Raw genomic sequence first — 20,121 nt, 5'->3', positions numbered from 1 at the left:
TTTCCTCCCAAGCTTCACTCATACCGCCACTTATAGCAGCTTTCGCCGAATATCGTAAACATCGAAAATGTAAGCTGTTTACCTTATTTGTATTTGTCACCATTGCAAATTGCAAATCTGTAACGGCCGTGTGGGCTATATGCGAGTGGGAAGTGGGTAGTCGACTGGGGGAAACAAACCCCCCTGAAACAATGTCACATTCAACTCCTGGGGTATTGATGAGAGTTGAAACAATTAAAACCTTTCGGCCAGTAAATGTAAAGATAAAAAACTACCGAATGGAAAGTAGCTCATGTCCTCATTGGTCATACCTAGGAAGGTCAACCAGCAACGTTCGGATGGTCATGAGTTTCTCTCGAGCTCTGCCCGGTTTCCTCCCATCATAATGCTGTGTAAGCGACATATTCATGAGTGCTACGTAAAATTCCAATCAAATGAATAAAATAAATTAATATAGCAGGGAGAGTATATCCGGAACTTAAGGTTTTATTCTAATTTTTCATGAAGGACCATGGCTGAAGCAGACTTCTTCTCTTCTGTACAGTTCCCAAATTATTCAGCTAGGGATTCTGAATGTTTAAAGGTTTGTCTCCTTTAAAGGATTGATATTGATATACACAGCTTCCTGGAGACTAATAACCGCTTCTGTTTTACAATAAATGCTATATTTTTGTCTAAATCATTGTTAAATATCAATGGGTCATTCGCTTGACTGCCTCAGCTGCGATCGGATCCTGGTCATAAGTGACACAGATTCAAATCCAGCTCTCGTTTTGGCTATTAGTAAGTATGTGTGCCAGGTACCGGGGGATTCATTCAGGTGTCTTTATGACAAAATGGATTATTTTGGAATTGAAAATTATCCATATTTTGATACTAATATATACCAAACACGCTCTTATTGGTAAAAATAAACTGAGCGATTATCTACTTATGACGCCGCTTCATTTTATTATAGTGGTATGCCAATGTCGGACTTGAGGTTATAGATCCTACACACATAAAACTGACTAATGGCTCTTTTAGAGTAAATTCATGACTAAGGCCAGTCAAATACAAAATGACGCTTACATTCTTTTTGAGTGTCGTAAAACATTGCTTATATTAAACTGTCTAAATTCCTTAACGTGTTCTCTTTTGATAATGGTGTAATTCCTTTCAACTGGAGACTATATGTATGTAGCCTTATGTTGAATTATGGTATTTATATAATGTATGTTTTCGTGGGTGTTTTCTATAGACGAGACTTAAGCATGACTAACTGCCTATGGAAGTAATACTCAGTTTATAGGGATCTATGTCAAGAAAACGTAACAAATATTACAGAAGATACAGAAGAAGTATAAGGGTCGTGTTGAATAAAATCGCCACGTCAGATATCCATTGTATTGATGGATCAAAACTTAAATAAATATTTTGACGAACGAACCTTCTGATCTAGCATGGTACACGTTTAGATACGTATGCAATACATTCGCCTAGAGCATTCATTGTGCCCTTCCGCATTCACTGAAAATCTCTATGTATGAATCTGTCACAATTTTTGCTTTATGTATATTCCCAGTTCTTTGGGAATTTGTGCTGTCCGTTGTTTTGAAAACTGGTCTTGCGATTACTAACACACAATGTCCATTTTAGTTGACGGCTGGTATACGATTGTCTCTTGACATAAATATTTGCAACCAAAATACAGTTATACGAGACACTTATTTTTGACAAGTTATACCCTATTATAAAAAACGGGCAGTGTAGAGAGTGTTTATTTGATTTATTTATTTATTTGATTTGTGTTTTATGGCGTACTCAAGAATATTTCTCTTATACGACGGTGGCCAGCATTAATGAATCCCCCGGTACCCACGACCATCCACAGGTTGCTGGCAGATCTTCCCAATTACGGCCGGAGAGGAAGCCAACATGAGTTGGACTTGACCTCACAGCGACCGCATTGGTGAGAGGCTCCTGGGTCATTACGCTGCGCTAGCGCGCTAACGGACTGAGCCACGGAGGTCTCTGTGTAGAGTGTAAACCAGAGTGGCAACGACACTGTGATAATTGGAGCACGCTATGGCATTTAAGCATTTACAGTGGCAGTTGAAAAAACTATTTTCCTCTCCGTAATGTAGATTTTTACATACCATACCAGGAATGAGTGTTGAAACATTGTTCAAAAAATTGGTGAAAATCAGCATTTTGTGTATTTCTTTACCAATGACGATCGATCAATTGCAATTAACATCACTGCATTTTTTAAACCTAATTCCGCTTGTCCATAGTGCTGCTATTTATTCATTTACACGAACAGTTAGAATAACACCCTGACTGAGATAAATTGACAAGAAGGCATTTTTCACGGGTTAAGTGTGACCATTTGCCAGCTATCACACTGTCGTCCCTGCTCTCGGTTGTCCCCTCTATGCTGTACGTCTTAATTATACTGTGATTATTAAGCAGGACCGACCAATATGGCCTACAGCTGGTATTCGAATATCTGTTACTAGGCCTAAATATCTAAATTAAATTTCAACAATAAACCCAGACCTAATACCAAACAGCTGCGAGCTTCAGTTACAACTGTTTATTCAAGTGCCATGAATTGGCGTATAAGCATTGATGCCGATACACCCCTAACAATCCATTAGATGGAGGAAATAAATACTACTGTAGGCCTATATTTGAAACATAGGACCAGAAACCAGGAATGTTCTTTCGATGAGAATGTTTTGTTGGATGAGATATTAAAGATCCTGACATTGTATACCTTACATTGTCTATTGAATTTGATGACAGCATAGCATGATGAGTAATTCTATACCGTTAACGTGTAATAAATTGCATGTACCATCACTGCCTTTTTTGAACTAATTCTGCTAATCTGTTGTGATAGAGAGCGTGTGAGTTGCATTCGAATGAACAGTTAGAATGAATTCCGAACAAAGGAAACTGCATAAGAAGTCCATACTCCTCTTTTAGTGAATAAGAGTTTTTTCTTCATTAAGTCGTGATGATGATGCACTATTGTATTGTACGAACAGATGAAACACAAGTAGATGACAATCAGAATATCCCACATCAGGGGAGAAAACTCTAGGATAAGAGTGAAACCATGCGTCTTTGACTCCAATTCTCCTAAAAGTGGATTTTCTCACATAAAATCTCAATGAAATAAATAAAAAGCTGGTTTCGAAAATAGATACAGATTCTATCATAGATACTGACTATACAGGCCCACAGTCATTGGCTTGTTAGTATTGTTCAACGCAGTACTCAAGAACTCTTCACTTACACGATGTCGGTTAGTATCACGTGTCTGGGGTAAACCATCGACCTTTGACACGTAATTTGTCACCTTTGCCACAACTTTCCTACATGTCACGAACAAATATGCACGCCATATTGGTGGAAGAGAAGTGGACTTAAGGGTCGTTAGACTGCACGAAAGGCCACACGAGTAACGCCGAACGTTTATTTCCGACAAGGCCCTACGAACAGGCCGATTAATCTACAAATTCCCTGCCCAATGCCGGTTTTGAGCCCGCACCTCGTGTGTCCCAGAGACTGAACTTGAATGGAAGCACCTTTAATCACTCGACAACGGCCCACCTCTCTAGCACTATACGAGCCTGCAGAGGACTTGCGTGGTCTGAAAAAAAATCGGACTTCAACTGATCTGAAGATAATAAAAAGACCTCGACTTTTGATTTAGCAATTCAATTACCAAAGAATGAAAACACAATTCAGATTGTACTATGCATATGAATCGTGTACAGTACATATACATGTTTCATGTTTCATGTATCCGTGTACAACATGAACTCTATATCTTCCACTTTCTGAATGAGCATAGCACAATTGTTGGCTTCATAATAACGAAAAAGGAAAATGTCACAGCAACACAAAAAATGTCGTCAGCCATAATTAATATGACTGTACGTTAAATGTGATGATAACACAGCATTTTGAGTAATTCTAGATCAGTGACGCCTGATACATTACAATTAGCATCACTTCTATTATCAATTCTGCTTAAGCCATGGTGATCATATATCAATGGTGTGGTGTATTTCGGTGTAATTTTGTTCACTTGTTTTTCTCAATTCTCTGAAGGGAAAATGCATATAACAGATTATATACCGCAGAGAAAGTAAAACAAGAGCATCGACAACAGCGTGATATAGTTCCCAATTGGTGACACGTTGCCGTTGAAATCCAGTCTCTTGTCTATTTAACCTCATGCAGTTATAGGGTTCTGTTCTACTTCTTCAAGCTTAAATAGGTATACGTATCTATTCTTGAAGTTTTGTTCATACTCTTTCGATCAATAGGTGTTGGCACATACTGTGCATTCTTCAGGCAGGGTAAGTCCATACCGCCACCTTAAACAAGTAAAATGCTTGCAATTTATTATACATCACTGCTCGGTAGAATTCCTCTGTACACTCATCACATTTAACATACAATGACATGAATGTATCGGAATAACAATACACCGATCAGAAACCTAATTATCTCTACTTATTGCTACATCACATTGCTCTTATTGCAACATCACATCCCCAACATCAAGATATACACAAATTTATACACTTTATATTTGCCCCATGTCTCTTTGCAACTCAAGATTTCCACTGCGAAACCAAAAACATGTTTTTTTTTCGTTGACAGTTAAAAAGAAAAAGAGAAATTCACAACTTGGAGGTCCGAATTCATCTGATATGCCATGTCCTTTCGACCTCTGTGAGACTACCTTGGAGAACAATGTTTGCATTTGTGCGCTACGCAGCTGTTCTAGTATATGAATTACGCGCATCCATGACAATATGGATACTTCAGTGTGTTCAATAATTAACTGATAAACAGTTCTCCTCAATAAATTTCGTACCGAAGTGAGTTTGTCGACGCCAAAACAAAGGCTTCTGATTTTGGCCACAGGTAGGACTAACGGGTTTCTCATGGCGTCAAAGACAAAATGTCGACATGGGTTCTAGGTGTTGTCTTCCTAAATGTTTAATCCACACAGTTTTGGTTAATAATTGATTTTTCCCGTGGCGTCCTTTACATATCCATTTGACCGTACCGGACCATGTCATCTAACCAGTCTTGGTGATAGAGTAAATTGTATCGTATTTATGACACTGGCTTGGTGATAGATGGACTCCTATATGCATAAATGAGAGGCACATAGTTTACTCTGGTTGTTCCAAGAGTGACGTGTTTAACGTACCCTGTGTAGATAATTTGTCTCACATATATATGTCATACCGTGGAATACTTATTTTGTAGGCGTTTGTTTGTTTATATTTAAAACATGAAGCACTGGATCTTCGTTTTTCTGACACCAGGTAAGTCCAACTGCACGAATGTCACAATGATTAGGCCTATAGAGCGAATGAAGTTGAACTGTCAGTACACACAAACTACATTGTGCGAGTCGAACCCAAAATAGTATAACATACTAAGTATGTTTTTCTATAGTATCTGAAAATTGTTAACTGTCATTATCTTCTTCAAATTCAGTAAGAGGCATTCCACAAACATTATTTATTTTACTTTATTTTAACAAGTGTGGGGTAATAATTTGACTAATTAAATGTCGATGATCTTGTGACATAATTATTTCGACAAAAAGTTGCGAATATTACATCCTTCAAATAAGACTACACGAATTTTCTGTACTGGAGATCAGCAGATCTCTGTTGATCACACAAATAAATCCTTAATACGACATGCTTTATTATATTTGACAGGATGGAATATATATATATATATATGACTACAGCAAAGAAGGCAAAGCCAGAGCAGCAACAACGTAGTGACAGTTTGCAATAGGTCAGGTGTAAACCGTGAAATCTGGCCAATTTACCCGTTAATGTTTTATTGTAAATGTTCATGGAAATACTTAGATATTTGCAAATTACGCACCCTCTAGCACCAACCTCAAAACCAAGCATGGAAACTATATGTAAAGAGAGCAAGCGGTGAAACTTGACCCTGAGTAAAGGTTTCGTTCTATCTCTTCATGTAAATGCTTAGATAGTAGTAAATTACACGCTCCTTGAACCATTGCTTAAGCATAAGTAGTTCTAAAAATGCAGTGATGTTAATTGGAATTTATATTATCCAAAACTGATAAAATCCTTTATTGTTATGGCACTCAATACACAATAAAATGTGCCTTGGGCATGCTTAGTCCACCAACAGAACACTGGTTTATGCAGGGATATAATAGGCTATAATAGACTTCAGTAAAGAGTGTGGTAAAATACGGCCGATTGTTAATCATCAAGAGTTTATTCTAACGGATCATATAAATACTTGGATAGAAGCAAATGTCACCCCACTTAGCAACATGTCTTAAACAGAATTGATTAAGAAAAACTGACTGATTCAAAACATCTTTTGTTGATTTTGTGTTTTTAGCATGTCACAGAACCGTCACAGACAATATTGTTGACATTCCCGTAATGGGAGTGTATTAGCTTTATGTTGATACAACATTATGAAGAAAAGTTTTGAGTTTGCATTTCCATTCAATTTTCGATTATGAAGCTGTCCTGGTTTTACTCTCTATTCTGTACATAGTCCTTTATATTTCTTGAGACACGACTTGGATACTCATCATATTCCTTTGTGTTTCTATCATGAATGTAAACATGAACAGTTAGAATTAAACCCTAACTGACGTAAACTGACACCAGGCCGGATTTAATCGATACGTTTGACCATTTAGCAACTATCTAACTGTCGTCACTTTTCACTCTGTATGCTTTAGTCTCTCACATGGCAGTTATTGAACCGGAAATGCAGGAATGACACCTGATATACGAATGTGTGTTTCGACGCCCAGATTTCTTAAATATAGTTATTACAATGGCAAGAAGGATCAAGAAAAAGGCCAAACTTTTTTTCATGATCTTTGAGCCTTTTTAGATTATGAATAAAAGTACCACAATATCGTTTTCGAACCACTATGATGTTGCATACTTTCAGTGAGTGCTATCCTGAGCCCCATTGCTGACCCTGACTTATGGTTTCCTATGGATGTCATTCAGGATGGCACCTTGAAAGGTCGAGAACTCGATGCCGGTCTACAAGGTTCCCCACAACTGGTTCCTGGTAACAGTTTTTGATGCTATTGCGACAGACTTTTATAAATTTTACACAGATTCTGGTTAAGCATACATCATAGAGTAATACAATAGATACTAGAGGCAAATATCTTCTGCTAACGACGTTCAAAATGTTTTCTGATACATATATTATTTTAAAGACACAACATGTTCAGATTCGTGAATATTTTGCGATACACAGTTTATTTTAAATCATTTTATAAAAGATGTTCCAATCCCTTAGATCAAGCATGCACCAAAATGAATCTGTCAACTCTTCTTACTTATCTGCACACGGCTTCCCATTTCAGCTGTTTTCGGTAATGGGTTGATGCTGAACATGTGGAACACTGATGACTGGGCTGACTTGGGCAATCTGCGTCACACCTGCTTTGGAAATCCTGAAAATTGCCCGCAGGGTTTCACACTTTCTCTGTGGATTCAACTGGGAACGCCCAAAGGAAATACAATGTATATCATCAGCAGTGGGGGACAGACCAGATATTCATTTGGGATAGTTCTATATCACAGAAGTAACCATTTAAATTTTTGGACAAAGACACACCTGTACGAGTGGAGATCTATGCTTAACGTCACAGATATTGGCAGTAAGTTATTTTGCAGCCTTTTCATCAACCAATAAACAAGTCCAGGAATGTCCATTATGGTTAACACCGTGTTCAAATGCCAGGCCTATGTCATTTTTTATTCACGTTTGGTTGAAAAAAAATAAAACTCAAATGTTCTCTTGACAGGTGATTGGTTTCACATGGTGTTGGTTTGGAAGGAGGATATTGGAACAAAAATGTATCTCAATGGTGAACTGAAGTCGTCGTCGTCTAATACTATTCAGGCAAAAGTGTATTCCAACAACTACAACAACATGATGCTAGGTAACTATCACGCCGGTTCCGGGTGACCCTGATCCATAATGAAGGACAGGAGGATCCAAGGAGCCTCATTAAATCGGTTGCTACCTTGTACGCTTCATTCTCGAAGCTGAACAGCTATAACTAACAAGAGTTCAGGTGAACACAACACATGCCCCAACAAATGCATTTGCTTGAAATGTATAAAAGAATATCAGCAGCATTGTGGTGAATATAACCGCTGAGGGGAATCTTCATGGGTATTGATGATAGATATGTTACCATTACAAACCGCGCAAGTGGACAAATGTGTCCACCGAAAATGAAAACTATGCGGAACACAGTTGTAGCCCGGACACGAGCCCGGACACGAGAGACAACCGAGACCAAGACAACCGCGAATATGGAAAAATGTAAGTCCTCTGTGTATCTATGTATCCACCAAAAATTAAAACTCTGCGCGAAAAACAGTTGAAGTTGTAGCCTGGACACGAAATTGTATCTATTTATACAGTATATATCAAGAAAATGGCTACCTGGTAACCATGACAACGGCAAAAATCGACAAATGTGAGTCGCGACATAACGTCATCTGTGTATCTACATGTATGTATCCACCAAAAATTAAAACTCTGTTTAAAACTGTTGGAGTTATTTCGGATACGAAATCATCTCTATTTATATAGTATACATAGGGAAAATGGCAATCTGGTAGCCATTACAACCCCGGAAATATACAAATAAGAGTCGCGGCACATCACCATCTGTTTATGTAGGCATCCACCAAATATGAAAGCTGTACACAGAAAGCAGTTGGAGTTATAGCCTGAACACGAACACATATCTATTATTATAGTATATATTAGAAATATGGCTATCTGGTTACCATGACAACAGCGAGAATGGACGCGACACATCGTCATCTTTGTATGCATGTATCCACGAAAAATTAAAACTGAACATAAAAACCAGTTAGAGTTATAGCACAGACACGAAATCATATCTATCTATATAGTATATATAGGAAAACTGGCGATCTGATAACCAGGGCCTCTTGTCAGTTTACCTGAGTTAGCGTTTTATACTAATTTTTCATGTATATATACAGCCACCTTTGGAGATATATATGCATACGATATATTATAACATTTATCACTTTGTCCCATGCAGGTGCTTCCAACCGACAACCGTCTTCAGAATTGGGGTCCTGTATTCTTGATGATATTCGGGTGTGGTATCGCGTCCTAGACGCCGATGAGATTAGACCTCTCACGGATGAAGGTGAGCTGTTTTGTGACAAAAATATCGTTTTGAAAGGTAAATCCTGAAAAATTAGGACAGTCGGGCGAAAATGATTAATTCCACATGTTTTTATTAATATCACGAGGCTTTGAAATAATTTGAAATAAATATCGACAATTGAAGAGGTTAAAGTAGTTAATTGTGTTTAAACGATATTTAGTAACATTTCAAAGCATACGAAGTATGAAAATAATAGTATATTGTTCTTTTGATTTGTGCAAGCAGGATTTTTCACCTTGGGATTAAAGCCGAACGCATTGATTATGGAAGGAAAATTTGTGAAGTACAGAGATAATTACACGTCGTGCACAGCCGTCCAAACCCGTATGTACATAAAGCAGTTTGCGTTATGCATGTGTTCATTGGATGTTACATCAGTTTTTAGCTGGAACGAGCATGCAGCTCGCTCTTCTTATTGATGTTGATGTGTGGCTGGTGCTCTTTTTGATAATGGTCTTGATCGTGCGATGCCTTTGTGAAATGTTTTGTTGACAAAATGACAAAATTTCCATTTCTAATACCCAAAATTCAGCTTTAAGGTCGTATTTCAAATTTTGACTTAAGTCAGAAATGGTTTAGTGGAATCGTCCGCAGAACTCTAGCTTTGCCATATAGGACACAATACAGTCGAGCGGTCAATCATACTTGCACGCTTTCGCAGTGCTAGGTTCGAACCATTCTCCAGTAAAGTTCCCAAGGAATCTTGAAAGGAGATAGAACACATCTATTCCCCGAAGATATGAATTACCTGTGTGATAGCAGCTCTACACTTGATCTCCAATAGCACAATTATGTGTAAGCCTCAATTCTGATATTCGCCTTTCACCTGAGGTCTAGTGATGGCTAGTTATTTATGGGCATTTATGCCCTTAATGATTTATTTATTCGATTGTTGTTTAATTTTCAAATTATATGATGGGAGCCAGGTTTATGGGTGAAAGAAATCGGAGTGCCCGGAGTAAACCACAGGCTAGGTAGCGAGTTTTAGAGCTGGATTCGATCAAGCGTGGTTCTTATTGAAGCCTTATGATTGCTTATTTCGTTCATCCATCAACTTTACTTGTTGAGAAGAAAGCCTTAACTGTAGTTTTCGCGTGTAGAACAGTTGTTTACATTGATCGTGCTATGATATTTGACAGACAAAATACCCATATGGTTGTGAGAAAACCTTGACTTTAGACGAAGTGAATTCCTGATGTAGCTGAGAAACTCTATGTTGTTATCCATTAAGTGTCAAGTCTTGTATTCTCTAAAGTGTGTCTGACTTCGGTAGTGCTGGTACTTCACTTGGCACTCAGCATAACAGTAATGGACCTTAAAGTGTTCGGCCCGGTGTCAGTATAATGTGATCAGATATAGAGCGTCGTGCCTAGTGTCATTTGGATGGCGTTCTAGTGAGGCCCCTCTATAAATATGGCGGCAGTGGGTTCTGTCTGATATGACCGAAACAATGTTGAAAGCTGCGTTAAACCACAATAAAACAAAGTAAAGATCAATCTTATTTTTAGAAGGAGATGGCGTACTCTCGTCTCTGGTGCAGGTTACGTGGGACTACAGTATGGACATGTTTGGGCTGGAAAACATCAATGTGTCGCTTTATGGAGATGCTCGCCAGGATTACCTACAGCTTTACATGGCCACATCAGCCGAGCAGACATGCGCGAAAATGTTATACCCATGTGACCTGAGTTTTAGAACTCCGGAGGGGATTTTGTGGAGAAGCGTCTACAATTGCAGGTGTCCAAATAGAGACTGTGATCAGTTATTCTTTCATTTGTGGGAAGATGCAAATGCTTGTGCGTTGACATGGACTAATTGTCAGCCCATTCTTATCTGCAGTGTTTTGGCTTTCCCAAATGTGTAAAGAAAAACTGACACAGCAACTAGCCTACACTGTGCTGAAGAAATTTTATAGTTTTTATCAGATGTCAACTAAGCCAGAAGTAACCAATTTCAGTCCAAAAAATAACTCCTCAATATATTAAAGTACATTAAAACCTGACAAAAGCAAGAAAAATGTTAATAACTATGTTGAGTCACAATCCAGTGGCCCTTTCTACAAAGTGTGCATAACTTTGAGACAGCCGAAACAGCTATGTCAGCGTATCATTTCACTATGTGTTACTGTAACAGCTACCCTGCCACAAATTTTTACTGCTAAAGTCTTCTTTGAGGTTATATTTTATATTGTCATTAAACAGTGAAATTGTACTAGCAGACATCGTTGTTATATTGTGTATCAGTTTTGTCTCTCATAGAAATATTAAAAGAATTAAAATAGAACTCCTCGGACCGCCAACTGCGCTACAGTAAATATATCGCAAATGTAAGAGGGTTCGCAAGAACAAATTTCCCACTTTGGGCGACAATGTAAGATGTGGTTGTTGATTATCACCGGACTGTCTCACGCTAATTGGGCATGTGTGTGCGGTAACAAATTCTGAATCGAGTCAGCTTGAACTCACTGAAAATACATTGTAGTCAAAGAAAGGAAAGAAGGGAAAAGGGGAATACTATGCTCAATCTCCTCATGCCATTTTCAGTGTTAACATATTATGTTTAAGTAGGCCTGCGTACTGTAGATGTCAGCCGAAACCTAGACACAAAATACAGTCGCGTATAAAAAAGGCTGCTGTGACATTACTGGTTGGCTGTCCCTGGAGAAAGACGCAGACCTCCTTCTTTACCCCCCTAGGAAACCGTTGGGTATTGGGGTTTACACTCTCCCCCCTTTAGATAATACCTGAACCCCGGTGTATCTGGTTGGCTACAACCTGGTGTGCAATAGGACAAAGCCAAGATATACATTTATACGTCTCTGTATCAAGGAAGAAGCACAAGCCTTGAAAGGCCACAGATACACTGTTAATGAACAGAATTCTAATCACTTTTCCGGCGGCGTTTGGTGTCCCATATCCGTAACAACTGTTGTGGGAATTCCTCACAGTGACTCGCAGACGTTGGGAAGGGTTCCCACCGCGCACTGATCCAGAGCAGCGTCTGTTTGTGATGCTGATGGTCTTCCTTCGGGCAATTTCCGTGTCAAGGACCACCTGGGAGCTGTTGTGATGGAGTCTAGGGTCATCCAGAGCTATAGGAACTACCGCCTGATTGGACAGTAGTTGGGAGAAGCACACCTCAGTGGCTACATTGACAGTGGGATGTACCGAATTAGCCATGTACCAACCTTGTCTGTCGTTGTTGTCACCTTTTCTGCGAGAAATGATTGCAGAGAGGTCAAGAATAGGCATGCCGCTATCTTCTGCAAGTTGGCAAAGTTTGGCATTAAAGTCCAAACGGTGTTGATTGTCATTTGGATTGGCTTGCTCTCTGGCACAAGAGGCTGGTGAAGTGCTCCTTCGCCTGGGCCATCTTGTCCACCAGTCGACTTCATAGACCGTACACACTGTCAGATCTTTGGGAAGATCTGAGCAAGATTCGTGGCATTTTTCAGATCGGCCTTAACATGCCCATGGAAGGATGGGTTGCCACGGATATCATTGCTACTGAAACATAGGACCAATGATCAGTTGAAGCGCCAGTTGCAGCTGCTTAAAACAGTATGAGCTAAAAGATTATATGTGGACATCCTTCCAAACACGAACAAATCTACCTTCATGGCCTGATGAAAGGCTGGGTCTACCCATCGGAAAACTGAGCAAGGGGCTGCACGGGTTCTTGATCTGCTCAGAAAGATCTTCCGTTGGCACTAAAGGCTTCACTGAGTTGTCGCCTTGTCCTCTCATCCTCCTGGGACGATCGAGTAATTCATCTCTTTGAGATCGATACAGATCAAATGTAAGACATACGCATTACAATTCACCAATACACAATCACTTCCGTGAAATTCTGATGAATATGAGAATCAGCTAAGTATCTATAGTTATACACTCTGCATAATGTAAAACTACTAAAAAAACTCTGTATTACCTGCATCAGTCTGAAGGACTGGAGTATTGTCTGGACGTTGGCATACTTCGTCACTGAGACTGAATCTGGCTCACATGATAAAGTTGCCATAACCAGTCTAACAGGGGTAATTTTCTCCCCTTACAAGTGTGGGCGTGACACGCGACACAAACTCTGGCGCCTGGGGATTAAGAAGAGGCATTTATTTCCTTGAGGGAAAATAACAGGTGCAATATACAGATCTTTGTCATCAGAAGTATCATTAAAATCTGTATCTGTATGTAGCAAATTCCTTTTCTGGGACCTAGCTACTGGTTAGGTTTCGGGGGGTAAGACTTCCAGGGTGCATCTCCGTTTTCCGGTCCAACAATGCAGACTGGGAGATCAGTTTGCTGCTGTTTTATAGCAAATCACAGGCTTTCACTTGTCAGCAATCTGATGTTTGCTCCTGATACCAATGTTTTTCACCTGCACTCTGTCTTTGACTGGAATTGGGTCCAGTGGTTCAACAACTGCTGAACCTGACCAGCTGACCAAGCACCTTGGTGACCTGGCCAAGACTTCCGCCCAATGTTCTTTTCAGATCCACACTCTAAGTGGTCTCCGGAAGATTGTCCACAACGATGGTTTTCACCAGTTCAAAATCTTTCGTCTCCAGAACCTCCTCCAGCGATGGTGTTGCACTTACATCCATGACGAAGTAGATGACAACTGACGGGTGTAGATCAACTGGGAAAAATTCAATATATAGATGTTGGAAGGAATGAGGTACAGAGTATCAATATAAACGCACCGTTCCTCTCAGGAATATAAGTGAGTTTCAACTGATCTATCAGAATCGTGCGCAAGCACACATGCCCCACACATGCTGTGTGATAATGTAACACCTTGTTGTCCTGCGATATATTATCACCGGACTGTCTCACGGTAATCTGGGCAAGTGTGTGCGGTAACAAATTCTGAATAGAGTTGAAAGAAAGCTTTGAAAGAAGCAACACCAACAATACCTTGTAGTCAAATACAGGTTTATGGTTAAAGAACAATAGGAAAGAAAGGAAAGAAGGAAAAAAGGGAAATAGTATGCTCAATCTCCACGTGCCAGTTTGAGCTGTTCTGTTTAGGTAGGCTGTTTGGGTAAGCCTGTGTGCTGGGAACGTCCGACGAAACCTAGACACAAAATACAGTGGCGTGTACAAAAGGCTGCTGTGACTGTAAGTCTTTACTGGTGTGCTGTCCCAGGAGAGAGACTTCTGTCTCCAGGATCCTAGGAAACCAGATAGATGGGCAATAAATCTCACCCCCCCCCCCCCCCGCCTTCTCTCGCGGGGTTAGATGAGAGCCAGGAGTGCCCACAGGCACAAAATTTACGGCCTTAGTGAACACCAGTACCTATTCCCCACTGGGGTACATTGAGAGGACGTAGTGGGTACTGGGGTTTACACAAAGTGAACTTACAATGTTCTGAAATAACACAACGGTCTATGAACAAGTGCAGCTGAGATACATACTTTTCTAACCTATAAACTAGCAAGGTATTCGATACTGATCATGCATTCAATTTACGCCCCTAAGCTGTTGACTACTTCCATTTATATATATATATATATATATATATATATATATATATATATATATATATATATATATATATATATATATATATATATACATTTGAAGAAATGAGAAAGATCCCCCGGTGAGAAGAATTTAAAATTTAAAAATAATAAAACGTTAAATTTTGTACATTCATATTCATATTCCTTTAAAAAAACATGAAGTTTGAAACTGCAGTTGGAATACAACAGAATGTAGAAAGTTAAGAAGGTGTTTTATTATTTTTTTTATGGTATCACTGCCGTAGAAAGTGATACTTTTGCTTCTTATTACGTCAACAACTACATATAAAGACGTTTTGTGCAACATCTATTCAATACATGCTGGGCTGCTGCAAGTTGTGTTCACAAATTGTTAAGCGATTTCATACTTTATCATGCAATTCAGTCAAAACCCGTACTATCATCGCTGCTTTTACGTGCATTCATTCCACTCTTTTGTTTTGATTCAATCATCTAATTGGTATTTTACATACCTACTCCGGTCGGGAGGACAGCAGCCTGCGGATTGTCGTTGGTCTGCCCCTGTGCACGTTTTCATGCCATCATAATGCTGGCCGCGTGTATTAAAAGTGAAATATTCTTCACGCTTAAAAGACCAATAAAATGAATAAATAAATCAGATACTTTCTTTACATGTATTAAGATGATGAACAAATGTGTGAGCAACAGACAAACAGATACAGTTCACTTGATTTATTTAAAAACAAAACAGTTCCGAAAACATGTTGTCATTGTGGCAGGTTAATTACGAGCAGCCCGTCATTCCTCTACATTGAGGCAGGTGTCTAATTTGCCAGATCCACTATCCGACCAGACACACCTATAGGCAACACTCTTACAATGGGCATACTCGTGAATGCATGTGGCCTGGGTATCTACTTGATCAAATACACAGGTCCGTAGGTCGATTTGCTGCTGATCACACGATCCTGGCTCATCACAATACTGAATCTGTAAACATAAATATGTTAAAACGTATATTGATAACATATCAATGAGGACGAGGATGACGAGAAACGACCAAAAGTATACCTGAACATAAGCCTGGCAAATCAATTGCTAGAGTGAATAACGTGTGGTAACATCTCAACGGATATATTAAAGTCGGACTTGTACCCATTTAAAATCATATATATGTACAAAATATCTGAAAACTTTGGGGAGGACCCTTTATATAATGACAGACGATTACCTTCTCAGTTATTCATCAAAAGTCTTCAAAATCAGTCTCGTGATATATAACTTACACCAAAATCTCCAATTTTTGCTAAAGTTTGAGCAATGAAAGTCAGGACACATTGGTTCGTCAGAGATGCATGTTTCAAGTAATTTAACATGTGTTCTACCCATGCATCAGTGAACGTTCTCCAACGTGAGTTGGAATAAGGATTGGTACATTCTTTAATAAGTGTATAAACGCACGTTAAACGTCCATGTCAGAAACGTGGTTTGACGGCCTAAAAGTATTGTACCCGACCTGACCAAGGAAAACAGTCGTATAAGTGAACCAATTCATTTACTCGATTGGTGTTTAACGCCGTGTGTACTCAAGCTGTTTTTCTTATATACGACGTCGGACGTTTTTATGCATAGGTGTTTAGGAAACCAAATTGAAGGAGTAAACCATGGGTCTTTTAAAAAGATAACGGTGATCTTTGGCATATGCAAGACACACAGTTTTCCTTCTGCCGTGAGGATTAGTGCATGGTAAGCTGGGAATATCGAGGATTCGCTGTCCGAGGCTAAGACAGAACCAAAAGATTGTGTTGTCCTAGCGAACTGAGCCAACTGAACAAATATTAAGTTCAAAACATAAGTATACACCACTAAATTGGTCAATTTAGTCAATTTTTTAGTTATATGTTTTCTGGTATTGAATCCTGCATTGACATAGTGTACATTATGATAGGATGAGACATGCGCTGAGTATAGAAATCTGGTACATCATACCTTGCATTTGTCACAGTTCTGGCTGAAACCATAGTCCAAGTTACATTGCAGTTCTTCATTTATCAGATCGGCTTTCCTGTAGAGCCCATGCTGGCAGAGATTTAGACTGATCCTTCCATTCCTTGGTGTTCCTGTGTGCATAGGATGAATGACAATTGCAGAGGTACATGCATAAAACAGTGTACGGAGGGCAAATGAAAATTCTTCTTTACAAAACGTCCATCTCGCTGACTGGTGAATCTACGTCTACTCACCTAAAATCAGGTATTTTACTCCTTCTTCTAAGAAAACGCCACAAGCTGCACTGTTCGTTGCCGTGAATATATGATTCTTGGATGTCAAAGCGTCATATTCAGGCGATCTCTGTGGAAAACAAGAAAGCAATGTTTTTATCTATACATTTGAGCAGATGTCGAAAATGAATATTTCAGACCATTTGATCTTTCCGACAGGAGCGTCCTAAACATCTAGAGTGCTATACACTGGAGATATTTTATAACAGTTTGTCGTTCGTTGTGGCTGACCATGGCCTAAAACACACTTAAAACATGATATATATATATATATATATACTGTCTCCTTCAATAAGCTTCAATAGTTACCAGATTTGCACATCCATATGGTAGCGTTAATCAAAAGCATACAAAGTCATGTGCGTAATCTGTGTACCGTCTGTGTACTTTATGAAGTTTGCGCATGTGTATTATTGCCACATTATCCGGTATATCCTGTGGACGTTAACGTTTAATCGTTTATGTTTAAAGCACTTTTTTCAGTTAGTGCAACGTATGTACTGCAGAAATATAATACAAATGATGTAATGTTGTAGCGGCCTTCGCCAGCATAAGAAGTGACCAGTCGCATCACAACCCAATGACAATGATGAAATCTTACTTCTTTTTACCGCCGTCATTTTCCTTATATACATATATATCAGGAAAAAAAAGTAATGAACTGACCTTGTACACACGGGTCGTAGTGATATCATACCGGCGTTGATCAAAGCCGAATGGATCCCTCGATTTTATTATTTTATCTCCAGTTACAATAACCTCAAGAACTGAAATAGATAAGCAAGAACAAATGTTTCCTTGACACTGAGGTGCTGAATGAGATCATTGCGCCGAGCTGGAGTGCTAACCCCCTCGACCAAGGAGGCGCCCACTCATATGTGTTAAGGTTCGCCAGTAATTTGCCAAAGATCAGTGGTTTACCCCGAGCACTTCCGTTTCTTCCAACCATAAAACTTGAGTATGGCGAGAAACAGCAATCAAACAAATAAAATAATAGAATGAAAAAATCTACATTACATGAATTAAACGCCAACTAGCTAAAGAATTAGACCCTACTGTATATATGTCTATAAAGGCGCCGCACGGACGTGTACCACCAACACTTTGCTCACCAAATACGATGTCATCACACTTTGGTTAAGTGTACAATGTAGGCTATGTTCTGCATTGAGAAATACAATAAACAGCAGAATGCTGTATATAATTAAATATAGGCATTTAATATGTGTTTGTTCTAGAACGCCACAGTGGCATACAGAGTTGAACAGGAACAGTTTTTAATAGGCCTACTGTTATAACACTATAGATCATAAAGTATTCCAAATCACGTGACATTATGACTACACTTACATTACGTATTCATTGCGAAGTATTTCGAACAAGTGCCTCTTAATCAGAAGAATTCCTATCCCATAATTATGATATATGCATAAATGGATTACAGTACTAAAATTACCATATATGTTTATGTGTTATTTATGTTTGACCGTCATGCCGTATATATCATACAAAGTACAAAAAAAAAGAAAAAGTAAACAATATAGAAAGAAATTTGAACTGTGAGACATATTCAGTGACAGTGACACGCTGCTTAATTAGAAATCGTTGTGTCTATATACTCTCTCGGGGGGAGGAGGGGGAACGTGGCCTGGCGGTTAGCGTGTTAGCGCAGGGCAACAACCCAGGAGCCTCTCACCAATGCGGTCTCTAAGAGTTCAAGTCCAGCTCATACTGGCTTCCTTTCCGGTCATAAATGGGAAGGTCTACCAGCAACCTTCTGATAGTCGTGGGTTTTCCTCGAGCTCTACCCGGTTTCCTCCCACCACAATGCTGGCCGCTTTCACATAAGTGAAATGTTATAAATATTAAATAAATTGTTTGGTGCCCGTGAAATTAAGCCTACCATATTTTGCATTGCAGAACAGGTCTTGTAGATGCACATTACTCCTGAAGCATGAACAACCGCTGCTAAATGGAAAGCTTGATAAGGCGATGGCTGCCACCGCTAAAAGACACCCTGAAGTTGTAAAACTCATCCTGAAAAAGAAAAAGTCGGCATTAATGATTATGTTTTGTTGTCACCTGGCAACATAAAACTGCACAAGTCATGTTGTATACAATATGAAAGAAAAACCCATTACCCATATACAATATAAAACAAACAAGCGTAACCTATAGTGTTTACTTGTCAGTATATAATATCACACAATTTGCACTATGGTGTTAGTTATTAGTTATGATGTTTATGTGATCCAATATATGAACAATCAGCAATCCTTAATCTTGGTGTTTTGTTGTCAGCATACAGTATAAAATAAGACAGCAGTTGTCATAAGTCCAGGTGTTATGAAACAAGCAACAGCAATCATTATTCAGGATAATTCGTGCAAAAAAGATAGATAGAGTATAAACAATGGAGTACAAGTAAGACAATCACACAAGTCGTTCAGTCTTTGTTATGTCTTATTGAGATACTTACGCAGGTGAAGTGCATGCTTAATGTAACGATGTTTACGTACCTGTGAAGATATTAAAGTAGCTGTCTTCCGGTTTGTGTTCAGTGATAATAATGTATTTAGTGACCAGCCAAAGGCTTATATACCGGCATGTGATCCCTGAAGCGTATTTGCAACTTGACACGTCACCTTCCACGTAAGCTCTGAGTTCTCAAACAGTATATTCACGGTCATACAAAAACGTGCACGCTGTCCCCAATTTAGCAGTTCCGTGTGGTTCTCCCTGACACACAGCCACCAGGAGGATGCGCTCTTCCCATTGGTCAGCGTCATGGAAAACGGAATCAAGATTTTGTCATCCGCAAGTTAGCGTGCCCGACGGGTTAAATCTACCTGAACGTACACAGGTTGAGACCACATACCGTTATGTCAGTCTAAATAAATCCTGCAGCTGTTCATGTAACAAGAAACTAATAACAAATGTCAAATTATGCAAATATGAACACATGGATATGTAAATTTGACCGCAACATTCGCACTTCTATACACACATACAGATATACATTTACAGGTAATTGACTACACACATGCAGGGGGAGAGAAAAAATTCCTTTTAA

The 20,121-nt window shown here is 39.1% G+C and overlaps 1 protein-coding gene across 1 annotated transcript; it reads right to left on the bottom strand.

Annotated features, from left to right (window-relative positions):
- Window positions 1-15,483: 15,483 nt before the first annotated feature.
- LOC135471370 (uncharacterized) lies at window positions 15,484-19,720 on the bottom strand. Its single transcript, XM_064750581.1, has 6 exons — window positions 19,568-19,720; window positions 18,952-19,085; window positions 17,715-17,815; window positions 17,010-17,118; window positions 16,756-16,886; window positions 15,484-15,756 (listed from the first exon to the last, which is right to left on the bottom strand). Exons 2-6 carry the CDS (start codon window positions 19,082-19,084, stop codon window positions 15,565-15,567), a joined length of 666 nt encoding a protein of 221 aa, XP_064606651.1. The 5' UTR covers window position 19,085; window positions 19,568-19,720; the 3' UTR covers window positions 15,484-15,564.
- Between the last annotated feature and the right edge of the window lie 401 nt (window positions 19,721-20,121).

Source organism: Liolophura sinensis, chromosome 7, assembly GCF_032854445.1.
Source record: "Liolophura sinensis isolate JHLJ2023 chromosome 7, CUHK_Ljap_v2, whole genome shotgun sequence".
In the NCBI taxonomy this organism is placed as follows: Eukaryota; Metazoa; Mollusca; class Polyplacophora; order Chitonida; family Chitonidae; genus Liolophura; species Liolophura sinensis.
The sequence above is the reverse complement of the archived record's forward strand: the minus strand, read 5'-3'. Positions and strand labels throughout refer to the sequence as shown.